This window comes from Macaca fascicularis, chromosome 4 (assembly GCF_037993035.2).
Source record: "Macaca fascicularis isolate 582-1 chromosome 4, T2T-MFA8v1.1".
Taxonomy (NCBI): Eukaryota; Metazoa; Chordata; class Mammalia; order Primates; family Cercopithecidae; genus Macaca; species Macaca fascicularis.
The window spans coordinates 157,411,348-157,434,094 of NC_088378.1; the positions used below are offsets into that span (position 1 = coordinate 157,411,348).

Here is a 22,747-nt window from a genome sequence, read left to right on the forward strand (position 1 = left end):
TAACAGCACCCAAACCCAGCAGAGCAGGGGCCTGCCACAGACACAGGGGAGGAGTTAGGACATGTTTACGTAAGGGAAGGCACTCAGATTGCCCTTTTTCGAATTTACAGTCAACCAGATTTGATCAGGGACCTGAATTCATACAGACAGCCTGTTTGGAGTAATCCCATATTGCTGTGTAATAGATAACCACAAACATAGTTTAAAACGAAACAAATTTATCAGCTTCCAGTTTGTAGGGCAGAAGTCTAGGCAGGGTGTGACTGGGTTGTCTGCCCAGTGTTCCATGAGGTTGAGTTGCGTTTTTTTCTGGAGGCACTGGAGAAGAATCTATGTGAGGGCCCTTCAGGTCGCTGCCAGAGTTCAGGCTCCTGGTGATTGTAGTGTGGAGGCCCCTTTTCTTTCACCTGCTGTCAGCCCAGAGCTGCTGTTATCAGCCCTTGACCTCTTGATCCATCTGCTTTGACCTCCCAAAGTGCTGGGATTACAGGTGTGAGCACCGTGCCCGGCCTAACCCAGAAGTCTTAAGTCCAAAGTCTCATCTGACACAAGGCAAGTCTCTTTGACCTAGGAGCACATAAAGTCAAAAGCAAGTTAGTTACTTACAAGATACAATGAGAGTACAGGCATTGGATAAATGTTCCCGTTTCAAATGGGAGAAATTGGCCAAAACAAAGGGTGTACAGGCCCCAAGCAAGTCTGAAATCCAGCAGGGCAGTCATTAAATCTTAAAGCTCCAAAATAATCTCCTTTTACTTTGTGTCTTACATCCAGGTCATACAGAGGCAAGGGGTGGCTCCCACGGCCTTGGGCAAGCTCTTTCACAGGTTGGCATTGAGTGCCTGCATCTTTTTCAGGTGCATGGTGCAAGCTGTCAGTGGATCTACCATTCTGGGCTCTGGAGGGCGGTGGCCCTCTTCTCACAGCTCCACTAGGCAGTGCCCCAGTGAGGACTCTGTGTGGGGGCACCAACCCTATATTTACTGTTTGCACTGCCCTAATAGAGATCTCCATGAGGGCTCTGTCCCTGCAGCAGACCTCTGCCTGGACATCCAGGCATTTTCATACATCCTGTGAGATCTAGGCCAAGGTTTCCAAACCTCAATTCTTGACTTCCGTGCACCCACAAGCCTAACACCATGTGGAAGCCGCCAAAGCTTGCGGCTTGCACCCCCTGAAGTAATAGCCCGAGCTGTACCTTGGCCCCTTGTAGCCACAGCTGTAGTTAAGAGTGGCTGGAATGCAGGGTGCCGTGTCCCAAGGCTGCACAGAGCAGCTGGGCCCTGGGTTTGGCCCACAAAACAATTTTTCTTCCTAGGTCTCTGGGCCTGTGATGGGAGGGGCTGCTGCCAAAATCTCTGACATGCCCTGGAGACATTTTCCCCATTGTCTTGGCACTTAACATTCAACTCCTCATTATTTATGCAAATTTTTGCAGCTGGCTTGAATTTCTCCCCAGAAAATGGGTTATTCTTTTCTAGTGTATCATCAGGCTACAGAATTTCCAAATTTTTATGCTCTGCTTCTCTTGTAAACATAAGCTCCAATCTCAAACCATCTCCTTGTGAACGCATAAAATTGAATGCTTTCACAATAATCCAGGTCATGTCTTGAATGCTTTGCTGCTTAGAAATTTCTTCCACCAGATAGCCTTAATTATCTCTCTCAAGTTCAAAGTTCCACAGATCTCTAGGGGAGGGGCAAAATGCTACCAGTCTCTTTGCTAAAGCATAGCATGAGTGAGCTTTACTCCAGTTCCCAATAAGTTCCTCGTCTCCATCTGAGACCACCTCAGTCTGGACTTCATTGTTCACATCACTATCAGCATTTTGGTTGAAACCATTCAACAAATCTCTAGGAGGTTCCAAACCTTCCCACATCTTCCTGTCTTTTTCTGAGCCCTCCAGACTGTTCCAACCTCTGCCCATTACCCAGTTCCAAAGTCCCTTCCATGTTTTCAAGTATCTTTATATCAATACCCCACTCTCTCCAGTACCAATTTACTGCATTAGTCACTGTTCACACTGCTATAAAGAAATACCTGAGGCCGGGTGCAGTGGTTCACACCTGTAATTCCAGCACTTTGGGAGGCCGAGGCAGGCAGATCACTTGAGGTAGGAGTTTGAGACCAGCCTGACCAACATTGCAAAACCCCGTCTCTACTAAAAATACAAAAAATTAGCTGGGCATAGTGGCGCGCACCTGTAATCCCAGCTACTTGGGAGGTCGAGGCATAGTAATTGCTTGAAGCCAGGAGGCAGAGGTTGCAGTGAACTGAGATCGTACCACTGCCCTCCAGCCTGGGGAAGAAAGTGAGACTCCGTCTCAAAAAACAAAACAAAACAACAACAAACCCTGAGACTGGGTAATTTATAAACAAAGGAGGTTTAATAAGCCCACAGTTCTGCGTGGCTGGGAGGCCTCAGGAAACTTACGATCATGGTGGAAGGGGAAGCGGGCTGCTTCACAAGGCGGAGAGTATGAGCATGTGAAGGAGGAACTGTCAGATCCTTATACAACATCAGATCTAGTGAGAACTACTCACTATCACGACAACAGCATGGGGGAGACTGTCCCCATGACCCAATGACTTCCCTCCCCTGACATGTGAGGATTACAATTTGATATGAGATTTGGGCGGGGACACAGAGCTAAACCATATCACATGCCTTGAGGAAAGGTTAAACCACTGGAAAGTGTTTATAGCTGGGAGATTTGGGGTTCTTGCTTGAATGACCAGGTGAAAGTTGATTATGTTAGTGTTCTTGCCTTCTATATTACTGACTCAGGCCTACCTTGAAGGGTCACTGGTCACTTAAGTTATAAAATTATTTCACATCCTTTTATATGTTTCATGTCAATATTGGGTTAATATTTCTATCCCAAATTTTCAGATGAGAAGGTTAACTGATTAGGTTGTGTGGCCAGTAAACACTAAAAAGCCAAGACTAAACACTTTGTAATGTACCATGATGGCTACATATTTACTTTTTTTCCCAACTTTTTTTTTTTGTTTTTTTTTGTTTTTTTTGTTTTTTTTGTTTTTTTTGGGATGGAGTCTCGCTCTGTCGCCTAGGGTGGAGTGCAGTGGCGCCATCTCGGCCCACTACAACCTCTGCCTCCTGGGTTCAAGTGATTGTCCTGCCTCAGCCTCCCGAGTAGCTGGGACTATAGGCGCCTGCCACCATGCCCGGCTAATTTTTGTATTTTTAGTAGAGATGGGGTTTCACCATATTGGCCAGGCTGGTCTTGAACTCCTGACCTCAGGTGATCCACCTGCCTCGGCCTCCCAAAGTGCTGGGATTACAGGCGTGAGCCACCACGCCCGGCCCTGTTCCCGACTTTTTACTGTGGTAAAATACACATAAAATTTATCATTTTGTGTATACATATAATTTGTAAGTGTCCAGCTGAGTGGTATTAAATATATTCATGCTGTACATCCATCACCACCATCCATCTCCAGATCTCTTTCATCTTGTAAAATGGAAAGTCTATACCCGTTAACCACTAAGCCCCCACGCCCTCTGCCCCGCCCTGAGAGCACCACTCTTCTTGTCTCCATGAACCTGACTGTGCTAGGCACCTCATATGAGTGGAACCGTACAGCATTTGCCTGTTTGTAACTGGCTTATTCCACTTAGCGTATGTGCTCAAGGTTCATCCATGTTATAGCATGTGTCGGAATTTCTTTTTAAGGGTGAATAGTATTCCACTGTTACATACTTTTAACAAACATGCCTTGAGAACTTACTGTGTGCCAGGCACTGAGCTGAGTGACAGCATGTTGAAATGAGTCATATATGGTCACAGTCGTGCAGGGACTCCAAGTCCTTAGCAATTGCACTGCAATTTGTAAGTCAGCTGCAGAAGTTTAAACACAGGGATGTGGAAACATCTGGATGGAGCAGCAGACTCCACTGGAGTTAGCAGAAGGACAACCTGAGAAGCTAATCTTAGAAGGTGAACAGCTGTTTGTGACTGACTAATGGGCGATGCGGGGGGAGGGGGGAAGGTCGTTCCAGCAAAGGGAACAGCACATGCAAAGGTGTGGCACGACGGGCCTGACTGCCCAGGTAGGGGGGAGCAGTGCAGCAGATTGGAGGGGCAAGGAGGCCAGCTGTACAGACGGCTGGGGCACCAGCCCAAGTCTGTCAATGCAGCATGACTCCATCCACTTGGAGGGGGGATGTGAGCAGCTGTTTATACCCATTTCCTCTCTCGGTCCCTTTTCAAACCCTAACCCCAGTTATTCTGTTTCCTCAGCTGAACTAGATGCAGAGCACGCCCAGAAGGTCCTGGAAATGGAGCACACCCAGCAAATGAAGCTGAAGGAGCGGCAGAAGATTTTTGAGGAAGCCTTCCAGCAGGACATGGAGCAGTACCTGTCCACCGGCTACCTGCAGATCGCGGAGCGGCGAGGCGAGTTGGGGCCGGGGCTGCTGGAGCAGGGACTCACTGGCTGTGCGGGGTGGCGATGGGCTCCTCTCCCGGAGCAGGACATGGGGCAGAGTCCTCAGAAGTCCCGTTCTGTTATTAGACTCCAGCAACCAAAATGTGTGCGTCGGGCCACCTATCTCTTGCCCTGATTTTGCCTCTTCTATCAGTCTAGGCTTTAGTTGAAGATATTTTTTTTAATACCTCTAAAGATTACAGATACAGCCAGGCGTGGTGGCTCATGCCTGTAATCCCAGCACTTTGGCAGGCCAAGGCAGGCAGATCACCCGAGGTCAGAAGTTTGAGACCAGCCTGGCCATCATGGTAAAATCCCATCTCTACTAAAATACCAAAAGTGGCCAGGCGTGGTGGCGCATGTCTGTAATCCCAGCTACTCAGGAGGCTGAAGCACGGGAATCGCTGGAACCCGGGAGGCAGAGGTTTCCGTGAGCCGAGATCGCGCCATCGCTCTCCAGCCTGGGTGGCAGAGTGAGACTGTCTCAAAAAAACAAAGATTACAAACACAAATTAGGCTTCTAGAAATTACCAAAATGGACAAAAGGAAAATTGCCCTTAATTCTCCAGGACAGAATAATCCCTGTTACTGCTTTTCATGCGTTCTTTCTAGTCTCTGTCGAGTCTGCTTATTTAATTGCGATCTGACTGGACCGTACACATATATGGCTTTGTCTCTAACTTTTCTTCATGTTATATAGGACTCTTTCCCCCTGTTGTTAAAAATACTTTGAGAGGTTGTGTGTCAAAGGCTGCATCTTTTTGTCATGATGTATCCTAATATATTCCACCAGTTTTCCTAGCTGAACATTTAAAATCTTTCCCTTGGTAAATAGTGCTGTAAGGAACAAGCCGATCAGACGTCCAGACACCGAACTCCTTCCCAGCTTTTCCTTTGGAAGAACCCAGTGACTCGGAGGTGCAGCAGGGGTGAGCAGGGCAGTGGCGCCGGGCAGCTCACATTTTCCCACCAGCCTGCGCCGCACAGGCAGGACCAGACCCCAGGCAGCGGGGAGACCCGTCCAAACCTTCCCCTGTTTTCCTGCCCTCCCATTCTCCTGAATTTCTCATCACCTCCTGGACACCTCCCTCACCTCTCAAATCTCAGCCTTCATCCTCTCCCCAGGCTTGCCTGGCCCTGGCCTTTGTTCTCTCTATCCTGCCCCCAACCACATCCTCCAGGAGTGTTTCTTCCTTGTCATCCAGTTCTATGTCCCCTCCAAGGAGAAGTTAAAGAAATCCAAGAATGAGGCCGGGCACGGTGGCGCATGCCTGTAATCTCAGCACTTTGGGAGACCAAGGTGGGTGGATCATAAGGTCAAGAGATGGAGACCAGCCTGGCCAACATGATGAAACCTCGTCTCTACTAAAAATGCAAAAATTAGCCAGGCGTGGTGACACGCGCTTGTAATCCCAGCTACTCAAGAGGCTAAGGCAGGAGAATCGCTTGAACCCGGGAGGCAGAGGTTGCAGTGAGCTGAGATCGCGCCACTGCACTCCAGCCTGGCGACAGCGAGACTCCATCTCAAAAAATAAATAAATAAATGAAAAGAAATCCAAGAATGAGGAAAGAAAATAATGTTGAGAAAAACAGATGAACAGCAGTAGCTGAAGACCTCATAGTGTGCTGGTGAACGCAGTCAGTTGTGAGGAAGAAGCTTGTTTACCTTCCAACGCACAGGGTAGGTTTGAAGCTTAACAAGTTCTCTAGAGTCAGCCTTCGCCGTTCTTGTAACCCGTGACCCTGCCTTTGTCCTCTGTGCGTTCCTCCGAGTGGATGTACAGGATTCTGTTACTTCCGTGTTGGCTGCGAGTTGTAGAGAGTGGCTTTCCATGGCTCCTTTGGGAGGAAGCAGAAGGTTTGCTCCAGGGATTTTTATCCCGTTATGGGTAGAAGCAGAGAAGGACACTGTTTTAGCCCCGCTGCCATAACGAAACCATGTGGACTGGGTGGCTTGAACAGTCGACATTTCTTTTCCCTCAGTTCTGGAGGCCTCAGATCCAAGATCAGGGTGCCGGTGTGATCGGTGTCTGATGAGGGCTGTCTTCCTGGCTCGTAGGCGGCCCCCTTCTCCCTATGTGTGCACGTGGCCACCAGCAGGGTGGAGCCCTCTGCTGTCTCTTGGTATTAGGGCTAATCTCGACCACAGGAGCCATGTCCACCTGACCTCATCTAACCTAATCACCTCCCAACGGTCCCAACTCCAGGTATCCTCATCTTGGGGGTTAGGGCTTCAACATACAAATTTTAGGAGGACGCATTCAATCCATACAGATACACCCTGGCCGACCCGCAAATTTGAACATAATGACACATCGCAGCAATGTCTCATGTCATAGAAGAGATGCACTGATGGACAGCCACAGAAACTCTGATTGGTGAACAACTTAACTCTATCTTCCTTCAGTTTAGCACTTGCTGGTGAGCCCAGAGGAAGCACAGAGAAATGAAAGTGCCTCTCAGGAAGCTCCCATTATAGGGAGAGCCACGGACACACAGCTGATGATGATGTAGTAGGTGCGCGGCCGGCTTGGAAGGAGCAGCTTCTGTTGATGACCAGCTCCTGGTGACAGGGACAGGCACGCACTGCACCTCCTCCACAGCTAGCAAGGCACCGGGCTGGCAGAGGGAAGCGTCTAGCAGCTACCTGCCGCAAATACCTGCAAGGAAATACGAAGTGGTTAAATTTTCGTGGTTTTGAGTATCTCAAAGATTAAGTTTCAAGAAAATGTTGGGCTCATGTTTTTAAGGTAAAAATCAGGCACATCTTGTCAATATATGGTTTTGAAAGCTTTGAAGAAGAAAATTGGAGGCTCTGGGCTTTTTAGCTTTCTCTTCAGCTAGAGCTGAGGGACAGCCACACACGGGAATGGGACATCCCATTGCACGGCTGTGCAGAGCCGGCTCAGACTTCCCAGCCTGACGAGCCACAGCGCCTTTCTTAGGGAGGAAGCTTCATCTCCACGGATTAGTATTAATTTAGGAGAATCAATCAAAAATTTAAAAACTCTGCAGCAAACATGGTGTTTTGGACTCATTCCACTAAATCAGAAATAGCAGTTGGAATTTCCCTTTCAGAAGCATCGTTTCTTAATTAAGACGAGGCCATGGCAAGTTTTATCCAGAGAATCATCAGAGGAAGGGGTGAAGGCACTTCTGTGCCACTTGGATGGTGCTGAGGCCGGATGGCCCCCCAAGCACAGAGGCTGTCAGGCTTGAGGACTGAAGGCGGTGCCGGGAGGGCTGAGCAGCAGAGGGGGTCTGGGTGCCACCACAGGCCCCGCAGAGCTCTCCGTGCCATTAGGACATCATTAGGTGTTTTGTAAGACCCTAGCCCAGGTTTGATCTTCTGCCTGACATGACTGCCATTTTCTTAGAAAAGCATTTTTATTGCTTTCATTTTATTGCTGAATGTCAGGGTATCCTGCAGTTACTTATTAATAAATCACCTCGGAGATGTCCTGGTCTGTGCCTGAGTTTTCTGGCTCTGTATTCCCATAGATTTCAGGCTCTTGTGTCTCTGAACCAGTAGTTCAGCAAAATGGCATCCTATGCAGCCAGGGGTGCGCCTGCTTCCAGAAGGATTGACTCAGCTCTGGGATGCTCCAGAGTGGACCCAGTGCCCTGGGAAGAGAACGAGGTTTGGGGCTAGTGATAAAATTACAATAAAGTTAGAAAAGATAGAATTGACAGGCAAAAGTGCACGTAAGTGCTGTGATTTTGAGAATCATCCATACTGATACATTCACCTCTAATTTGATTTCTATTCTTAAATAGTTATTTCCATTGAATAAATGTAATTTGTTCATTGTTGTATTGATGGGTATTTGTTTCCAGTTTTCTTCTTTCATAAAAACAATGCCAGCACGGACTTTTTTTTCTTAGGACGGAGTCTCGCTCTGTCACCCAGGCTGGAGTGCAGTGGCATAATCATAACTCATTGCAGTCTGGCACTCCTGGGCTCAAGTGGTCCTACCACCTCAGACTCCCGAGTGAGTAGCTGGGACTACAGGTGTGCGCCACCATGCCTGGCTAATTTTTTAATTTTTTAGAGAGATAGGGTCTCACTATGTGGCCCAGGCTGGTCTTGACCCTCCTGGGCCCAAGTGATCCTCCCACCTGGGCCTCCCAAAGTGCTGGGATTACAGGCGTGAGCCACCACACCTGGCCTTGGACATTCTTATAATTTGTGTGTCTGTACACATCCGTAAGTTGCTTTAAGACCAGCTGTTCTCAGACTTGAGCAGCCTCACAGACCCCTGGAGGGTCTGTGGTTCCAACATGGATTTCCTGGGCCCACTGCACGGTTTGTGACTGTGCAGGTGTGGGTGGGGCCTGAGGATTTGCATTATAACCAAGTTCCCAGGTGATGCTGAGGGGGACCACACTTTGGGAATCACTTCTTTAGGGTATATAACTGGGAGAGGAATTACTGGACATAATGACACGGCTATCTTTTATTTTACTAGATTCTGTCCAATTCCTTGCCAGACATTTGCACGAGTTTATAGTCTCCCCAGCCACATATGCACGTTCTGATTACATCTTTACTGGCACTTGGTAGCGTCAGATTTTTTAATTTTTGCTAATCTGTTGGAATGAAACGACACCATTCGGGAGTCTTCAAGCCTCTCTTTGGCTGCGTTCTTCTGCTGCCGGTCCCTGAGCCAAAACTACACTGTTGTATACTTAGTCATCTCAAGTGTTGGTTCTCAGCTGGAGACACTTTTGCCCCCGAGGGGACATTTGGCAATGTCTGGAGACCCATTTTGCTTGTTATGCCTGGGGTAAGGGTGTGCTACTGGTATCTAGTGGGCAGAGGCCAGGGACGCAGTTAAGCATCCCACACTACCCAGGACAACCCCACCACCGAGAACGATCTGGTGCAAAGTGTCAGGAGTGCTGGGACTGAGCAAACGTTTTCTAGTGAAGCCTGAGTCTGCTGGAGCCATTACCACTCTGCCCTGCGTGTCGCACGCATTTCCCGCCCTGCCCTGCGTGTCCGCACGCATTTCCTGACCTGCCCTGCGTGTCTGCACGCATTTCCCGACCTGCCCTGCGTGTCTGCACGCATTTATTTTCTTCATAGTTGCCATGACTCTTCTTGGGGTCTTGTCCTTTGGTGTAAATGTCACAGTTTCAAGTTTGTTGAAGAACCTTGTCTACAATTTGAGCAGAATTGCAGTAAGTTTCTGGATGGAGACACAATGGGCCTCTTAGTGGTATTGGATCTTTCTGCAAGCGCACGTGTCTCATGCATTCCTGAATGGCGGGTACAACTTGCCTCCGATGCTGAGACCAGTGACTTTACCTATTCTTTTTTTCTGATGGTTATAGAGATTTCCTATTTCTCGTTAATTTTGGCAAGTTTTCCATGGACTTGTCTTTAGTTGTCCGCTGTGTCAGCATAACGTTGCCCATGGTGCGCGTCTCCCCCTCAGCTGTGTTCCTGGGTAGGTTTGCTTTTGCATTCTTAAAATTGTTCATGTGCCTTTTATTCCTTTCATCTCTACTTACGACGAGTCTTACCCCAGAACCTAACCAGCTTCTTTGTTCTTTCTGCTGTTTCATTAACTTCTCTTCAGTTTTGCTTTCTTTGGGCATTTGTTTTTTTCTAACCCAAGTTGATGAATGGCTTGATTTTCAGCGTTCCTCTCTGGTAAGGCATTCAAAGCTATGGATTTCTTGCAGGGGGACCGTTTTAGTTGAATCCTACAAATTTTGGCACTAATAATTCCTGGGTAAATTTTATCATTAGCATTTCATATTTGATTTGTGAACTATTTATAAATGTTTTTAAAAATAATTAGATATGTGAAAGTTTTCCTAGCAGTTACCAATTTCTTTTTTTTTTTTGTATTTTTTTTTTTTTTGAGACGGAGTCTTGCTCTGTCGCCCAGGCTGGAGTGCAGTGGCCGGATCTCAGCTCACTGCAAGCTCCACCTCCCGGGTTCACGCCATTCTCCTACCTCAGCCTCCCGAGTAGCTGGGACTACAGGTGCCCGCCACCTCGCCCGGCTAGTTTTTTGTATTTTTTTAGTAGAGACGGGGTTTCACTGTGTTAGCCAGGATGGTCTCGATCTCCTGACCTCGTGATCCGCCCATCTCGGCCTCCCAAAGTGCTGGGATTACAGGCGTGAGCCACCGCGCCCGGCCGCAGTTACCAATTTCTAACTAAATTTCATTGTGATTGGAGAATAGGATTTCGATTTCTCTTACTAACTTTGGGACTGCTGATGTCAGCCATCGAATAGGTATAGTGACACGCGCCCAAGATCACGGATATCATGTTTTCATTGCCATTATGCCATTTTTTAACTTTAAAAACGTAACCCAAAATAGAAGTTTTAGATTATCTTCCTGGTGAATTGAACCATTTAAAAGTCACTAAGTACTACTCTTTATCCCAGTATTACTTTTGTTTCCCATTAAAATCTATTTTGATATTAATATAGCTGTATCAGCTTTCTTCTTTGTTTGCTCATTATATCTTTTCATTTTTTAAGAAACATTTTCATGTTTCTGTGTCTCCATATTTGTCTCCTGTGAACAGAAGGTAGCTGGATTTTCAGTCGTATAATCTTTGAACTGGCAAGTTTGGCTCACTGACATTTCCTGTGATCACTGACACACTCATTACCATCTTATTTGGTGCTACAGAATTTTCCTGAAAGCTTTTCCTATGCTTCTTAGTCTAATTTTTTCTCTTCTGTTTTAAGTTATACTCCTGCCCTTTTCAAGAAGATGGCACAGACAAATTTTCAAAACTGAAGTCAGAAGCCAAAATCTAAAAGACAGAAAGGCCTTGGCGAAAGGCTTCCATAGGTCAGAAAGGAAACCCTCAGAAGTGTGCCCCCCAAAAGAACAAGCCTGACCAGGGTGCCATCAAATTCCCCTGACCACTCAGCCCTGAAGATCAAGCCCAGTGAACTGCTGTCCCCGTGTGGCTGAGCTCAACCCTGGCCAAGTCCAAGGCAGAGCAGGCTGGCTCAGCGGTGGGGATGCTGCTGCCAAGCATGGGACCATCTAAACCGTAACACTTTTCCCCAACTGAAAACAGGAATTACTCTTACCTCTCATTTGAGTGCTGAACTTCAGTGATTTTCTGAGCCTGAAGATAGTGAGACTCACTCTCCTCCCAGATGAAGCCGTAATCTCATGTCCTGTGGCTCTGAGCACCCTCCTCTCCGCCCCGTGTCTTTGTTCAGGAGGGTGATTTGGCCCTGGTGACTCCTTGTTATGACTGTTCCATTCCAGGTTTTACATTAACTCACACACTCACACGTCTCTTTGCTTAACATGCTTTCTTGCACTCAGTCCTTCCTTCGCTGTGCCTCCAGCGAGAGCAGGCTCGTGATGACGTGTTTCTTCTTAGTCTCTGCTTCTCCTCTCCTGGAGCTTAAATGATACCTAATGTTACACCATTTTAGAGATGGCATTTCTCTCTCCTCTTTGAACTGACTCCACAGTCTTCTGGCTTTTATTATTGTTGTTCAGAAGTTGCCTGTCATCCTAATTATTTCCTTCTCTTTCTTAACCTGCCCTCTCTCTCTGGCTGCTTTTTAGAGAGCCTTTGTCTTTGATGTTCTTCAACTTCAAAGCAATTGATGTAGGTGAGGATTGCTTTGATCTCGCTTGGAATGTTTTGCTTTTTAAATCTGGGTCCTGAGGTCTTTCATCGATTTGGGAAAATCATCAGCTGCTTTGAATAGAGTTCTCTTCCCTTCTTGGCTCTGGGGAAACGTGACCAGATGCTACGCTTCTGTGTCTCACATACCTCTTATGCTCGCTCGCATTTCCCTTTGTTCCTCTATGCTGCATTGCAGATTTACTCATCCTGCCATCTAGTTTGTTTATTTTCTGTGGGGCTGTGACTGTGCCCCAAGTTTGGGATTTCAGTCTCTTCTACCTAGTCATTATTTGGCTCTCTTTCAAATGTCTGTCCTTATTTTCGACACCTTGTTTTTGACTCTACCTTTCCTATGACTGCAGTGTGTGAACAGCCATCTCAAGTTCTTTAGCAAGGATCCTGTTTGTTTCTGCTGCCCCTCACTCGGAGTGGCTCATTTCATGTGTGTCACAAATGCCAGATTGGGTTGGGATTGACTTTGTATAAACCAAGGTTAAGGGAGGGTCATTCCAGAAAAAATTTGCATTTGCTTCTGCCAGGCATCCCCACGGCTCGGATAACTTATGTGGCTTGTGGTTTTCTGGGCCACAGAGGTAGTTTGCCTCTGAGGAAAGACCTGTGAGGCGTCCCGTGCTCAGGGCTGGGCTGAGGCTGGCCAGGCTGGGGTCGCCGTCTGCTGGTGGGCTGGGTTTTGTTCTCTCCTAGTCTGTGCTTCCACTGCAGGGAGCTCTGGCAGCTTACAGATGTTCAAACCCCTTCAGCCATTAGGCCTGAGAAATGTTCCAAGGGCAGTGGAAACTCCACTTGCAATTAGAGGACTGTGCCCGCCTGGAAGGTTCAGGGCAACTGTAGGCGGGAAGCAGAGCCCTGGCTGGCGGGGAGGAAGGTCGCTAACTGTTGCTGCAGGAATGTTGGCCTCTGAGACAGGCGGAGGGTCCTACTCCAAACAGCCGGAAATCGCTTGATGCGGAGATTGGTCTTCAGCGTCCCATAGGGCTGGGGATGAGCAGATTAAGGAAAGTGTAAAAGGTATAATAGTTGCCAAGGGTGATTTAGGATGCATTTAAAGTGCCAGACTGGCATATGTCATCTACTAATATGTTGCTTCAAATTCCGTCTTGAAGGAAGCTTAGAAAATGCAATGTAGTTAGCCTATTGCCGATGGAAGATCACCTGTTAAAGTAATATTGAAGACGTGTCCTTCCTCGTGTCGCTGATCTCTCCGCAGAGCCCATAGGCAGCATGTCGTCCATGGAAGTGAACGTGGACATGCTGGAGCAGATGGACCTGATGGACATATCTGACCAGGAGGCCCTGGACGTCTTCCTGAACTCGGGAGAAGAGAACACTGTGCTGTCCCCCGCCTTAGGTAGGGATGACAAACTTGCATCAGCTGAACCGGGGCTATACCGATGCCACTCCCCTCCAAAGGGAGAAGTGAGAAACCTGCCAGTCACTTACACACAAACCCCCAAGCGCACAGCCAGCTCCTGGCTCCCTACCCCACGGTTCCACACGGCTGCGTGGCAGCTGCAACAGTGGTGTGGTTCCGTCATGAATTCTTCTCAAAGATTTGACATGCTCCACTCCGGTAACTTTGGTGAGCTGAGAGCTTTCTTGTTTTCCCTCCTTTACCACCCAGAAATCCATTTGAGTCTGCTCCTTGTGATTAAAGACCGGCGTTTGCAGGGAGGTGCAGACTTTCCTGCGTGGCTGCCACGGAACTCTTCCCTCTTGATGCGGCAGGCGTTTAGGGGCATGCCTGCTATGGGGCAAAGCCATGGTGTATGTTCAGCTCTTGGCCTGTGTTGTAAAACTTAGTTGGACTTCAGTTCCTTTCATCCCTTCCCAAAATTTTGTTTCACATTCATGCAGCAAATATTGACCGAGGTGCCAGACCTGTACCTGGGCTCGCTGCATTTCAAATTTCAGACCAGTTCTTCTAGCTGGGTCAAGGCAAAGCTCAGTCCTCCTGGCAGCACCTCAGCCATCTCTAGAAGGTTCTACCATTACCACGGTTTCTGCTTCTCACTCACTTCTCCCCCACTTCTCCTGGCAATCTGTCAGAACGGTGTCATCCCAGGGAAGAGAAGGGGCTTGGGTGCATTTGCTGCCATCCTGAGAAGGCCGGAATACTAGAAACCAGAATGAACCCTCACCCAGAGTCAAGGAAAGATTTAGAAACAGTGACACCTGAATATAGAATTTTGATTCCTTGAAGAGCCTATTTAGTTCCATAAAATTGGAGACCTGCTGAAAGGTCAATAATTCCGACAGTCTCAGCAGTGGTGTCTCTGAATTACTGAAAAGGGTAAAAAGAAAGACATCTAGATTATCAAGGTTACAGGGACTGCTCCTCCAAGACACGCAGCACTTGCCCTCGGGCCTCTATTACACACTATTACATAGTCCTAGGAGCTCTTGATCTTTGTCACCGGTGGCTGACTCCTTAGGGGACGGAAGGGTCACTGCAGGGCCTGAGGCTGCCTCTGGCATCACTCAGCTCAGTGTCTTCCAGGGCAGGCCCCAGGTCCCTGGAACAAAAAGCACACACCCCTTTCATGATGGGCACATTCCACAGCTGTTGGCAGCAATTCTAATCCGCAATCTTTTTATGACAGGACTTTTTCTTCCCTACGTTATTTTGCAGGGCCTGAATCCAGTACCTGTCAGAATGAGATTACCCTCCAGGTTCCAAATCCCTCAGAATTACGAGCCAAGCCACCTTCCTCTTCCTCCACCTGCACCGACACGGCCACCCAGGACATCAGTGAGGGTGGGGAGTCCCCCGTGGTTCAGTCTGATGAGGAGGAAGTTCAGGTGGACACTGCCCTGGCCACATCACACACTGACAGAGAGGCCACTCCGGATGGTAGTGACGACAGCGACTCTTAAGTTGGGACGGGACGTGGGCGTTGTCTGGCCACACTGGAATCCGGTTTTGGCTGTATGCGGAATTCCACCTGGAAACCCAGGTTGTTTTATAGAGGGTCTTGGTTTTTACATAATTGCCAATAATGTGTGAGAAACTGAAAGAACAGCTAACAATAAAGCGTGAGGATGGTAAACTGAGAGTGCACGGAGCTAGTTTATACAAAAGGCTTCTAAATACACACGTCCTTGAGGTCGCTATAACTCAGGGTTCCTTAGAGTGAAGGGACGCGCAGGTCACTGGGGGCTGCCCCAGGAGGTTGCATGTGGGCAGGTCTGGGCCAGGCAGGGGAGGCTCCACAGGGCTCGGTTCTGCATGAGGCAGGGAATGACCTGCCATTTCACAGGTGGAAAAGGCCACTCCCTGGAGAAGAGCTGACTGTAGCCAAACCACTCTGGCAAAGCTTGGGGTTTTCCTTTGATCATTACAGAATTACCAGTCCAATGGCCAACCGGTCCAACCCCTACTTTCATACGCCTGGGCCCAAAAGAACAGAAACAAGCCCAAAGCAATCCTCTCTTCTTTATGAAAAGAAACTGGTCCCCTGGAGATATGTTCCTGCCATCACTCCTCCAGCCCAACGAGCGGGCGAGCGAGTTCCCCGCTGAGATGAGGGGGGCTGTCTGCAGCCATACCACCCGGAATGCACCCAGTGTCCGCTCATCCTGAAAGCTCAGGGGGCACGGCTCGATGGGAAATGAGGGGGACAGCCGCAGCCCACGAGCAGCTCTGGCCCAGCCTGCCGGGCCACGTGGAAACCATTAGGTTATGCTGAAGGGGACCCAGCGGCAGGTGGGAGCTGTGGGAGCAGGACTGCCGCGTGGGGGTGGCTCTGCTCCCTGGCTACGGGCGATTCTCTACCCCCTGCCCGTGGATGAGAAAAGAAAGAGCTCATTCCATTCAGTCATCTTCCACAAGACAGACAAATGTCCAAAAAACTTTGTTTTTATTATTAAACCTTGTAGTACAAACCTGAAAAGTAAACAAAAAACTCGCAATAAACCACATGAAGTCTCCCTCCCAAGGGAGGGGTGCAGAGCAGCGCTAATAAATTAAATGTCAAACTGTAAGCCATAGGCAGAAGTTTACTGTCAAAAAGAGGGAAAGTACACAGCAAGGCCATAGAAACCGGACAACCACATTGGAAAACACTTGACTCTGTTTCTGTAATTGTTAAATATTCCAAAACAGTTCAGTCTTCTGCAACAACAACCAACAAAGTGGATCATAGGACGTTCCTGGCAGTCACCACTGGCAAGCTCAGTGCAATATGGGTAGCTACGGGATTGATGAATCCAATTATGAAACAAAGAACAGCTTGTGAAAACAGTTTCCCTTTTTTATTCCACACATACTGTACACACAACCGGAGAAGGGCAACAGCTACTCCATTATTATTTTTTTGTTGTTGTTCAGTGATGTAAGCAGCACTTATAAATGTTACAAGAAAAACCCTGTAAGCATCCAATCCAACCGATGAAGAAACTGAAATGTAAGGCTTTTCTTCATCTTGTCTTCTCACCCCCCTCCCCACCCCCCACCGAGAAAAAGGCTCAAGTATTTAAAACAATTTACAGGCATATGTACAAAAGGGATGGGATTTTTTTTTTCTTTTTTCCTTTTTGTTACAACATGAAGAGAAAAAATAGAGAAGATGAACGCAAATGCATTTTCACATTCAAAAATAACTGCAGGCCTCCTAGTGGCTCTCTATGTGATCATAAACGAAACAAATTTTAAAAGAAAGATTAATGCTGACTTGTGAAGGTGTCAAACAAGAAGCGGTGAGATGGAGATGGAATGTTAGAAAGATTGCACGTCGATGACAAAGAAGCACTTACGGCTTCCATCACTTTTTTCCGGTTTTTTTTTTTTTCTTTTTTTTTTAAATCTTAAGGATGCTATTGAAGGGTTTTTTGATAAAGTAGCCAACAGCACCAAAAAATAACAGAATGGATTTCCTAATGAAATCAGGCACAGGTCTCCCTCATGTGACCCCTCCGAGGCAGGCAGTCTTTTCCGTCTTCCTCGCTCGCTTTTCTTCTTTCCTTGAACAGATGCATAGTGATGTGCTGGTGGAGAGCCCACTCGCTCCCGTCTCCTCGTTCCGCCTATGGTTAGGAAACAACGTCCGCCTTCAGCTGCCACAACCGCCCAGAGAAACAAAACGGGGGTGCCCCGGCTTCCCAGATCACAAGCTCATCTGGCACACGGCAGAAGACGACAGCCAAAGCAAAGCCATTTCAAGTTTTGTGTGTGTGTGTGTGTGTGTGCGCGCGCGCGCGTCTCCTATCCCTTCTAAAAAATCTGCTCACGTGACTGATGGTTTTTAAATTTGTTCTCCAAACTTCACCCTCTTCAAAAATGGGTTAAAAAGCCTTTTTTTCCCCAACAGTTACAAAAAAAAAAAAAAAAAAAATCAAAACAACAACAAAAAAAGGCTTTTGTCAGCCATGGGGCAATACAAATTAATACAGCCCCTGCAGGGTTTTTAAAACAGTGACTATACGGCAGTTTCCAAAATCTGACTGCAGTATCTAGGTTTTCTAAGTACAAAAAAAAGTTCAACAGTTTAATGCTAAAACAAAATTAGTTCTCTAAAACCAGAAGAAAATCTTCTTTAGAGCTAGTGCAAAGACAGCTTCAATCCTACAGCAAGTACTCCAAACTAGAATATAATAATTACAAAAAAATATATATAAATCGACCACGGGCGTTGGCATCTTCATGATGAGCTCGAAGCACTTTTGGATGAACCGGAGGCTGACAGCCGGGAGGGGGGCACGTCCACTGTCGCTCTCTTGCGGGGACCTCTTTTTGGTGTGGGTTTACTGAGACAGTTCTCAATGCTGCCGTTTTTACCAGACACTTTGCCGCAGATCTGATTGACCAGACTGATAATCTGTTCCTGTTTGGGGGTGAAAGGAAGGCACAATTAGCATACCATATTAACAATTAACATACCGTATTAACAATTAGCATACCGTATTAACAATTAGCATACCGCATTAACAAGAGCTCTGACCCTGACAGCCACGCAGGGGCAGGTTTAGGGCAGAGGGCAGCGGCGTAGCCGTCCCCTTCACACCAACCAACAGTGTTTACAATGTCCCCAAGAGGCTCAGACGCAGTGAGTCTCCCTTTCCCAGCTCCTCCTGACGCCACAGAGCAGGCACGGCCCTTTCATCCTCATCAATACCCTGGTCCACCATGGTTTGCCTGCTCATAAGGGCAGGGCTGGCAGGGGGAGCCCAAGCACTGCCTCCACCACGGAGCACGCAGCAGAGAGACCTGGGGGCTTTGTTACGTCCTGGATGGTGACACAAATACCCAAGCTACTTGACTCACTTTAGCTACCAGTCACTGAACCTGGTCATGCAAATAAATGCAAACACTTGTCACCTATAGATATCCTTGTAATTCACCCAAGAGAATCATTTATCTGTCGGCACCAAAACTGCGTGTGTAACTTTCACACAGTACATCCTATAATCATCTCATTTTTAAAAAGAACATGGGGAGGAGTAGCAAACGTGCATCTCACAAGCATCTCTCTGGGCCAGGGGTGGCTGGGAACCACGCTGAGTCCGGCAGGCGAGGAAGCCAGCCATGGAATGAAACATCTGAGGGCCTGATCTCTAGCCCTCTGGAAAGACCCCAAGATAAGGGTAAGGAGTGACAGCTGGCTCCCATCACAAGTTAAAGGCGCCCTTGGAAGGGGGGTGCGCACGGATCTGTAATAACACCATAGTCATGGCGGCCTGAGGCACTGATGATGAACACTGATAAGGAGTAAGTGGCTGAGCTGCCATAACACCCATTTAGGGGACTACAGCTACCTTACCATAAGGACGAGTGAGGAGGAGCCGGCCGCGTGCGGTTACAGGAGGGCACTGTTCCCTCCCCACATGCAGCTCAACAGGCGGACAGCACCTGCCCCAGACCAGTGCCCTCACGCCAGGCTTGGTAGCAGGCAGCCCAGCACCCTGCTCACTGGACCCTGCTCAGCCAGCTTGCAAGGGCCGGAGGCACACATGGCTCCAAACTCCCCAGAGAGCTTCACCATCCATGAGAACCCAAGCCATGAATTCAGGGATTTGCAATCTAGGTGTGTCCCCTACCCCCCAAAAGGTAGGTGTTTAAAGCAGACTGTCCCAGGTCAGCAGGCACAGCCATGGGTGATTTGTGTGCTGGGCACACTGGGAGGTTGAGAACAAGATTTTGCAATGGTCTCTGTTTACAAGCTAGAAATTTCCTATTTAAAAGAATGGGTCAGATGTGGTGGCTCACGCCTGTAATCCCAGCACTTTGGGAGGCCGAAGCGAGCAGATCACCTGAGGTCAGGAGTTTGAGACCAGCCTGACCAACATGGTAAAACCCTGTCTCTACTAAAAAGAAAAATTAGCCGGGTGCATGGTGGCACATGCCTGTAATCCTAGCTGAGGCAGGAGAATCACTTGAACCCAGGAGGCAGAGGTTGCAGTGAGCCGAGATCATGCCACTGCACTCCAGTCTGGGCAACAGAGTGAGACTCCGTCTCTAAAACAAAACACAATGCACAGCTCAACAGGGGACAGAGGCACAGACTTGCTTACTGAACTACATCAGCCGCTGCAGAGTATGCAGTTTCTAAATACCTTTGCTCCTCCTAATTCATCAAAACCAACCATTAGGTCTTAGCCCCTGCATGCCATTCTTTTCCCAGGATCTGGTCACGTCAGACATGCAGCTGCAGAAACAGGCTGCTGGTGAGGGGCGCAACGCACGATCCACAGAGCACTTTCCAGGCAGCCAGAGGAAGCCTTCCTGTGCCAGCACCTGCACTGCACAAGGTGCCAGAGCCACACTCATCTCGGCCGCGAAGGCTTCGTTGTTTGTGACTGTGCCTGGACGTTTGCTGTTGAGGTGGAGGAGGGACAGCAGGTGCTTACTGCCTTCACCCAGCATGCTCTTTGAAACAAAACAGATGCAAAGAGTTCTTCTTCCAGCTCTCCAATCGTTTAGCTCAAGGCTTATTGAGTGAGACCCACCACTTGGCCCCACCGCTTGGGCCCCCAGACGCACCAGGCCCCGCACAGTCAGACCCGCAGCACCCGCCCCACTCAGTGGCCTCAACTGTGCAATGACCACAGTGTGGTGACCGTCCTCGTAACCAGCCTCATCAGAGTCCGTGGGAAGCACACGCAGGGAAGGCGGGCAGAGCAGGGGAAGCACACGTGGGGCAGAGCAGGGGAGAGGCACTGCTGCCAGTTCCGCCACTCAGGGCAGCCCCCAGCTGCACAGGCTGTGCACTGTTACGACCTCTCCCTCCAGAAGAGCTGGCGCCTGCAGGATGGCACTGGGACTTCCCATCCTGCCCCAGTGTCTGCAGACACTTCCAGCTCTCTCAGCCTGGAGGGGCTGGCGTCGAGTGAGTGGAGATTGGCGAGTCCACTGCCAACCGTCCCACTGTGCCTGGGACAGGTCACCACAAAAAAGGGTCTGGCTCTAAACCACAGTGGTGCAGCCCCTGGGAAAGTCAGTGAGGCTGCAAGAAGAGCCTCAGCCCTGGTGAGAGCCCATCTCTGAAATCCAAATGCACGGCACTCCGGGCCCATGCAGGAGCCCTGCTCCCCTCGGGATCCTAATGTGGGGCCTGAGTGGGTTTAGGGCTTAAGAACAGGACACCTCAGGCCTGCAGAGCCCTGGCTGCCCACCAGGCACAGAACTGCCAGGCCGGAGGGCCTACATCCAGCCAGGACCAGGGAAGGCGCCACGCTGCCACCCCACCCTACCCCGCGGGCAGGGACTGACCTCATCGTAGCGGTACATCAACTTCAGCCCTCGGCAGGACTTCTGTTTCTCCACATGGCGCAGAGCACACTCCAGACAGAACACGACGTTTTCGTTCTCTTGTACCACCTGCAAGCAAGAGCAGGACACCCGGAGGTCAGAACACAACTCCACAGCACCCTGGGAGGGTAAAGTGGGCGCATGCCCAGCCAGGCAGCCCTCACACCCACGGCCCCAGCCAGAGCAGCCCTGGCACCCACCACCCGGGCCAAGGGCTTTGAGGCCTGGAAACACTGGAGATGGACTCAAACGAAAACCGACAAACCACCTGAAACATGGTCTTCAACTAGGAAAGTGAGGAGCGGACGACCTCTGAGTGAGACCTGGGGTGGCCCTCATGTCCCCTCCAGATTTCTGCTGGAGTTTCCTGGGAGAGGTTCAGTCACCACCAGGCTGGTAAAGACAGTGAGGGGTACATTTTCTAATCTCTTGAGTTCTGAGGGCTGCTGAGACCCTGGGTTCGAAACCACCCTAGTGCTGGCATAGATGTGGAACATGGAGGACTCCAACTCGGGCAGCCACGCAGGAAACACGCCCTGGACTTTCCAGCAGCAAAACTGGTTCTCATGGTGGTCCACGAGCGGCTCAGTCAACAGAGCAAGGGGCATCCAATGACCCCATGCAAACTCCCCCGACACCCTCAACATCACAGATTCCTGGCCTCTGCAGTGCGGACCAGCTCACCCACCAGCCCCGGCCTCCCTGGGCGGGCTGTCCGCCAGCTGTGGATGCCTTGCTGCCTAAGGCCACAGGAGACTGCTGGGACAGAGACCCTCACTGCGGGCCTGTCCACCTGGCTTCTGTGGGAGGGCTCCCATACTTCACGCTGACTCCAAGTACTATTCTAATTCTGAGTTTGAAAATAAGGAAAAATTCAGTCTCAATACTCAAGAGGCAGAAGGGTCACAGGCCTTTCTCAGAAAGCTTGAGGGGAAGGACTTGTTTTCGTCTGCAGTGTTTCTAAGCGAGAAACAGAGAACATGTTGTAGGAGTGTGGGAATGCCACCTACTGACACAAGACCTTAGAGAGACACTTGGGGCCAAGGACAGGAAGAATAGGAAACACATCTAATTAAAATTTACAAATGTATTAGTAATCCAAGCAATGCAAATTGTCAACACAAGTCAGACCCCAATTTTTGCCCATGGATTTTTATATATATATATATATATATATTTTTTTTTTTTTAAGATGAAGTCTCACACTGTCACCTGGGCTGGAGCGCAATAGCGCGATCTTGGCTCACTGCAACCACTGCCTCCAGAGGAGCTGGGACTACAGGTGCGTGCCATCACACCCGGCTAATTTTTTTGTATTTTTAGTAGAGACGGGGTTTCACCATGTTGGCCAGGCTGTGACTGGCCCGCCTCGGCCTCCCAAAGTGCTGGGATTACAAGTGTAAGCCACTGTGCCTGGCCTTTTTTTTTTTTAAATTAAAGAGACAGGTTGTCACTCTGTCACCCAGCCTGCAAAGGCTCACTGTAGCCTTGAACTTCTGGGCTCAAGTGATACCCCCACCACCACACCCAGTTAATTTTTTGTAGAAATTGAGTCTCACTATGTTACCCAAGCTGGTCTCGCACTCCAGGCCTTGAGTGATCTGCCCATCTTTGCCTCCCAGAGCACTGGGATTAGCCTACCATGGCCGGCCTCACAATATATTCTTTTGAAAATAACTTTCAGGCTGACAGGAAATGCCACGTGACAACTCTGCAGTTTCTGAAGGATGGCTTGAAAATGAAGCCACCTGGTGCCACCTCACATGGACAGACCAGCTTCACCCCCAGGAGTAACCACCATACAGCCCTCACACACATGGACAATGAATAGAGTGTTCCAGCAAGAGGATGGACAGCTGGGCACAGTGACCCATGCCTGTAATCCCAGGGCTCTGGGAGG

At 49.0% G+C, this 22,747-nt stretch overlaps 2 protein-coding genes and 1 long non-coding RNA gene across 16 annotated transcripts in view; 1 reads left to right on the forward strand and 2 right to left on the reverse strand.

Moving 5' to 3' along the window:
* Positions 1 to 15,151, forward strand: part of DTNBP1 (dystrobrevin binding protein 1) — a 150,457-nt gene extending 135,306 nt beyond the window's left edge. For all 5 annotated transcript variants that reach the window (XM_045389959.3, XM_005553983.5, XM_045389960.3 and 2 more), the window contains 3 exons: positions 4,267 to 4,422; positions 13,312 to 13,452; positions 14,734 to 15,151. In XM_045389959.3, coding sequence (XP_045245894.2) covers positions 4,267 to 4,422; positions 13,312 to 13,452; positions 14,734 to 14,978 — 542 coding nt within the window. In that variant the 3' untranslated portion in view covers positions 14,979 to 15,151. The remainder of the gene's footprint in view (positions 1 to 4,266; positions 4,423 to 13,311; positions 13,453 to 14,733) is intronic.
* On the reverse strand, positions 199 to 11,768 carry LOC123572761 (uncharacterized). Of its 2 annotated transcripts, none has more exons than XR_012434222.1 (4): positions 11,527 to 11,768; positions 6,120 to 7,113; positions 3,755 to 4,932; positions 199 to 567 (listed from the first exon to the last, which is right to left on the reverse strand). It is a non-coding gene; the product is annotated as an uncharacterized lncRNA (long non-coding RNA). The 2 variants fall into 2 exon arrangements; XR_006697270.3 differs by lacking the exon at positions 11,527 to 11,768 and adding an exon at positions 7,903 to 8,079.
* Positions 15,152 to 15,944: 793 nt separating the features above from the next.
* Positions 15,945 to 22,747, reverse strand: part of JARID2 (jumonji and AT-rich interaction domain containing 2) — a 282,076-nt gene continuing 275,273 nt past the window's right edge. For 8 of the 9 annotated variants that reach the window (XM_074038828.1, XM_074038830.1, XM_074038831.1 and 5 more), the window contains 2 exons: positions 20,809 to 20,916; positions 15,945 to 17,923 (listed from right to left, as the gene is read on the reverse strand). In XM_074038828.1, coding sequence (XP_073894929.1) covers positions 17,741 to 17,923; positions 20,809 to 20,916 — 291 coding nt within the window. In that variant the 3' untranslated portion in view covers positions 15,945 to 17,740. The remainder of the gene's footprint in view (positions 17,924 to 20,808; positions 20,917 to 22,747) is intronic. The other variant, XM_074038833.1, reaches the window with a different exon arrangement.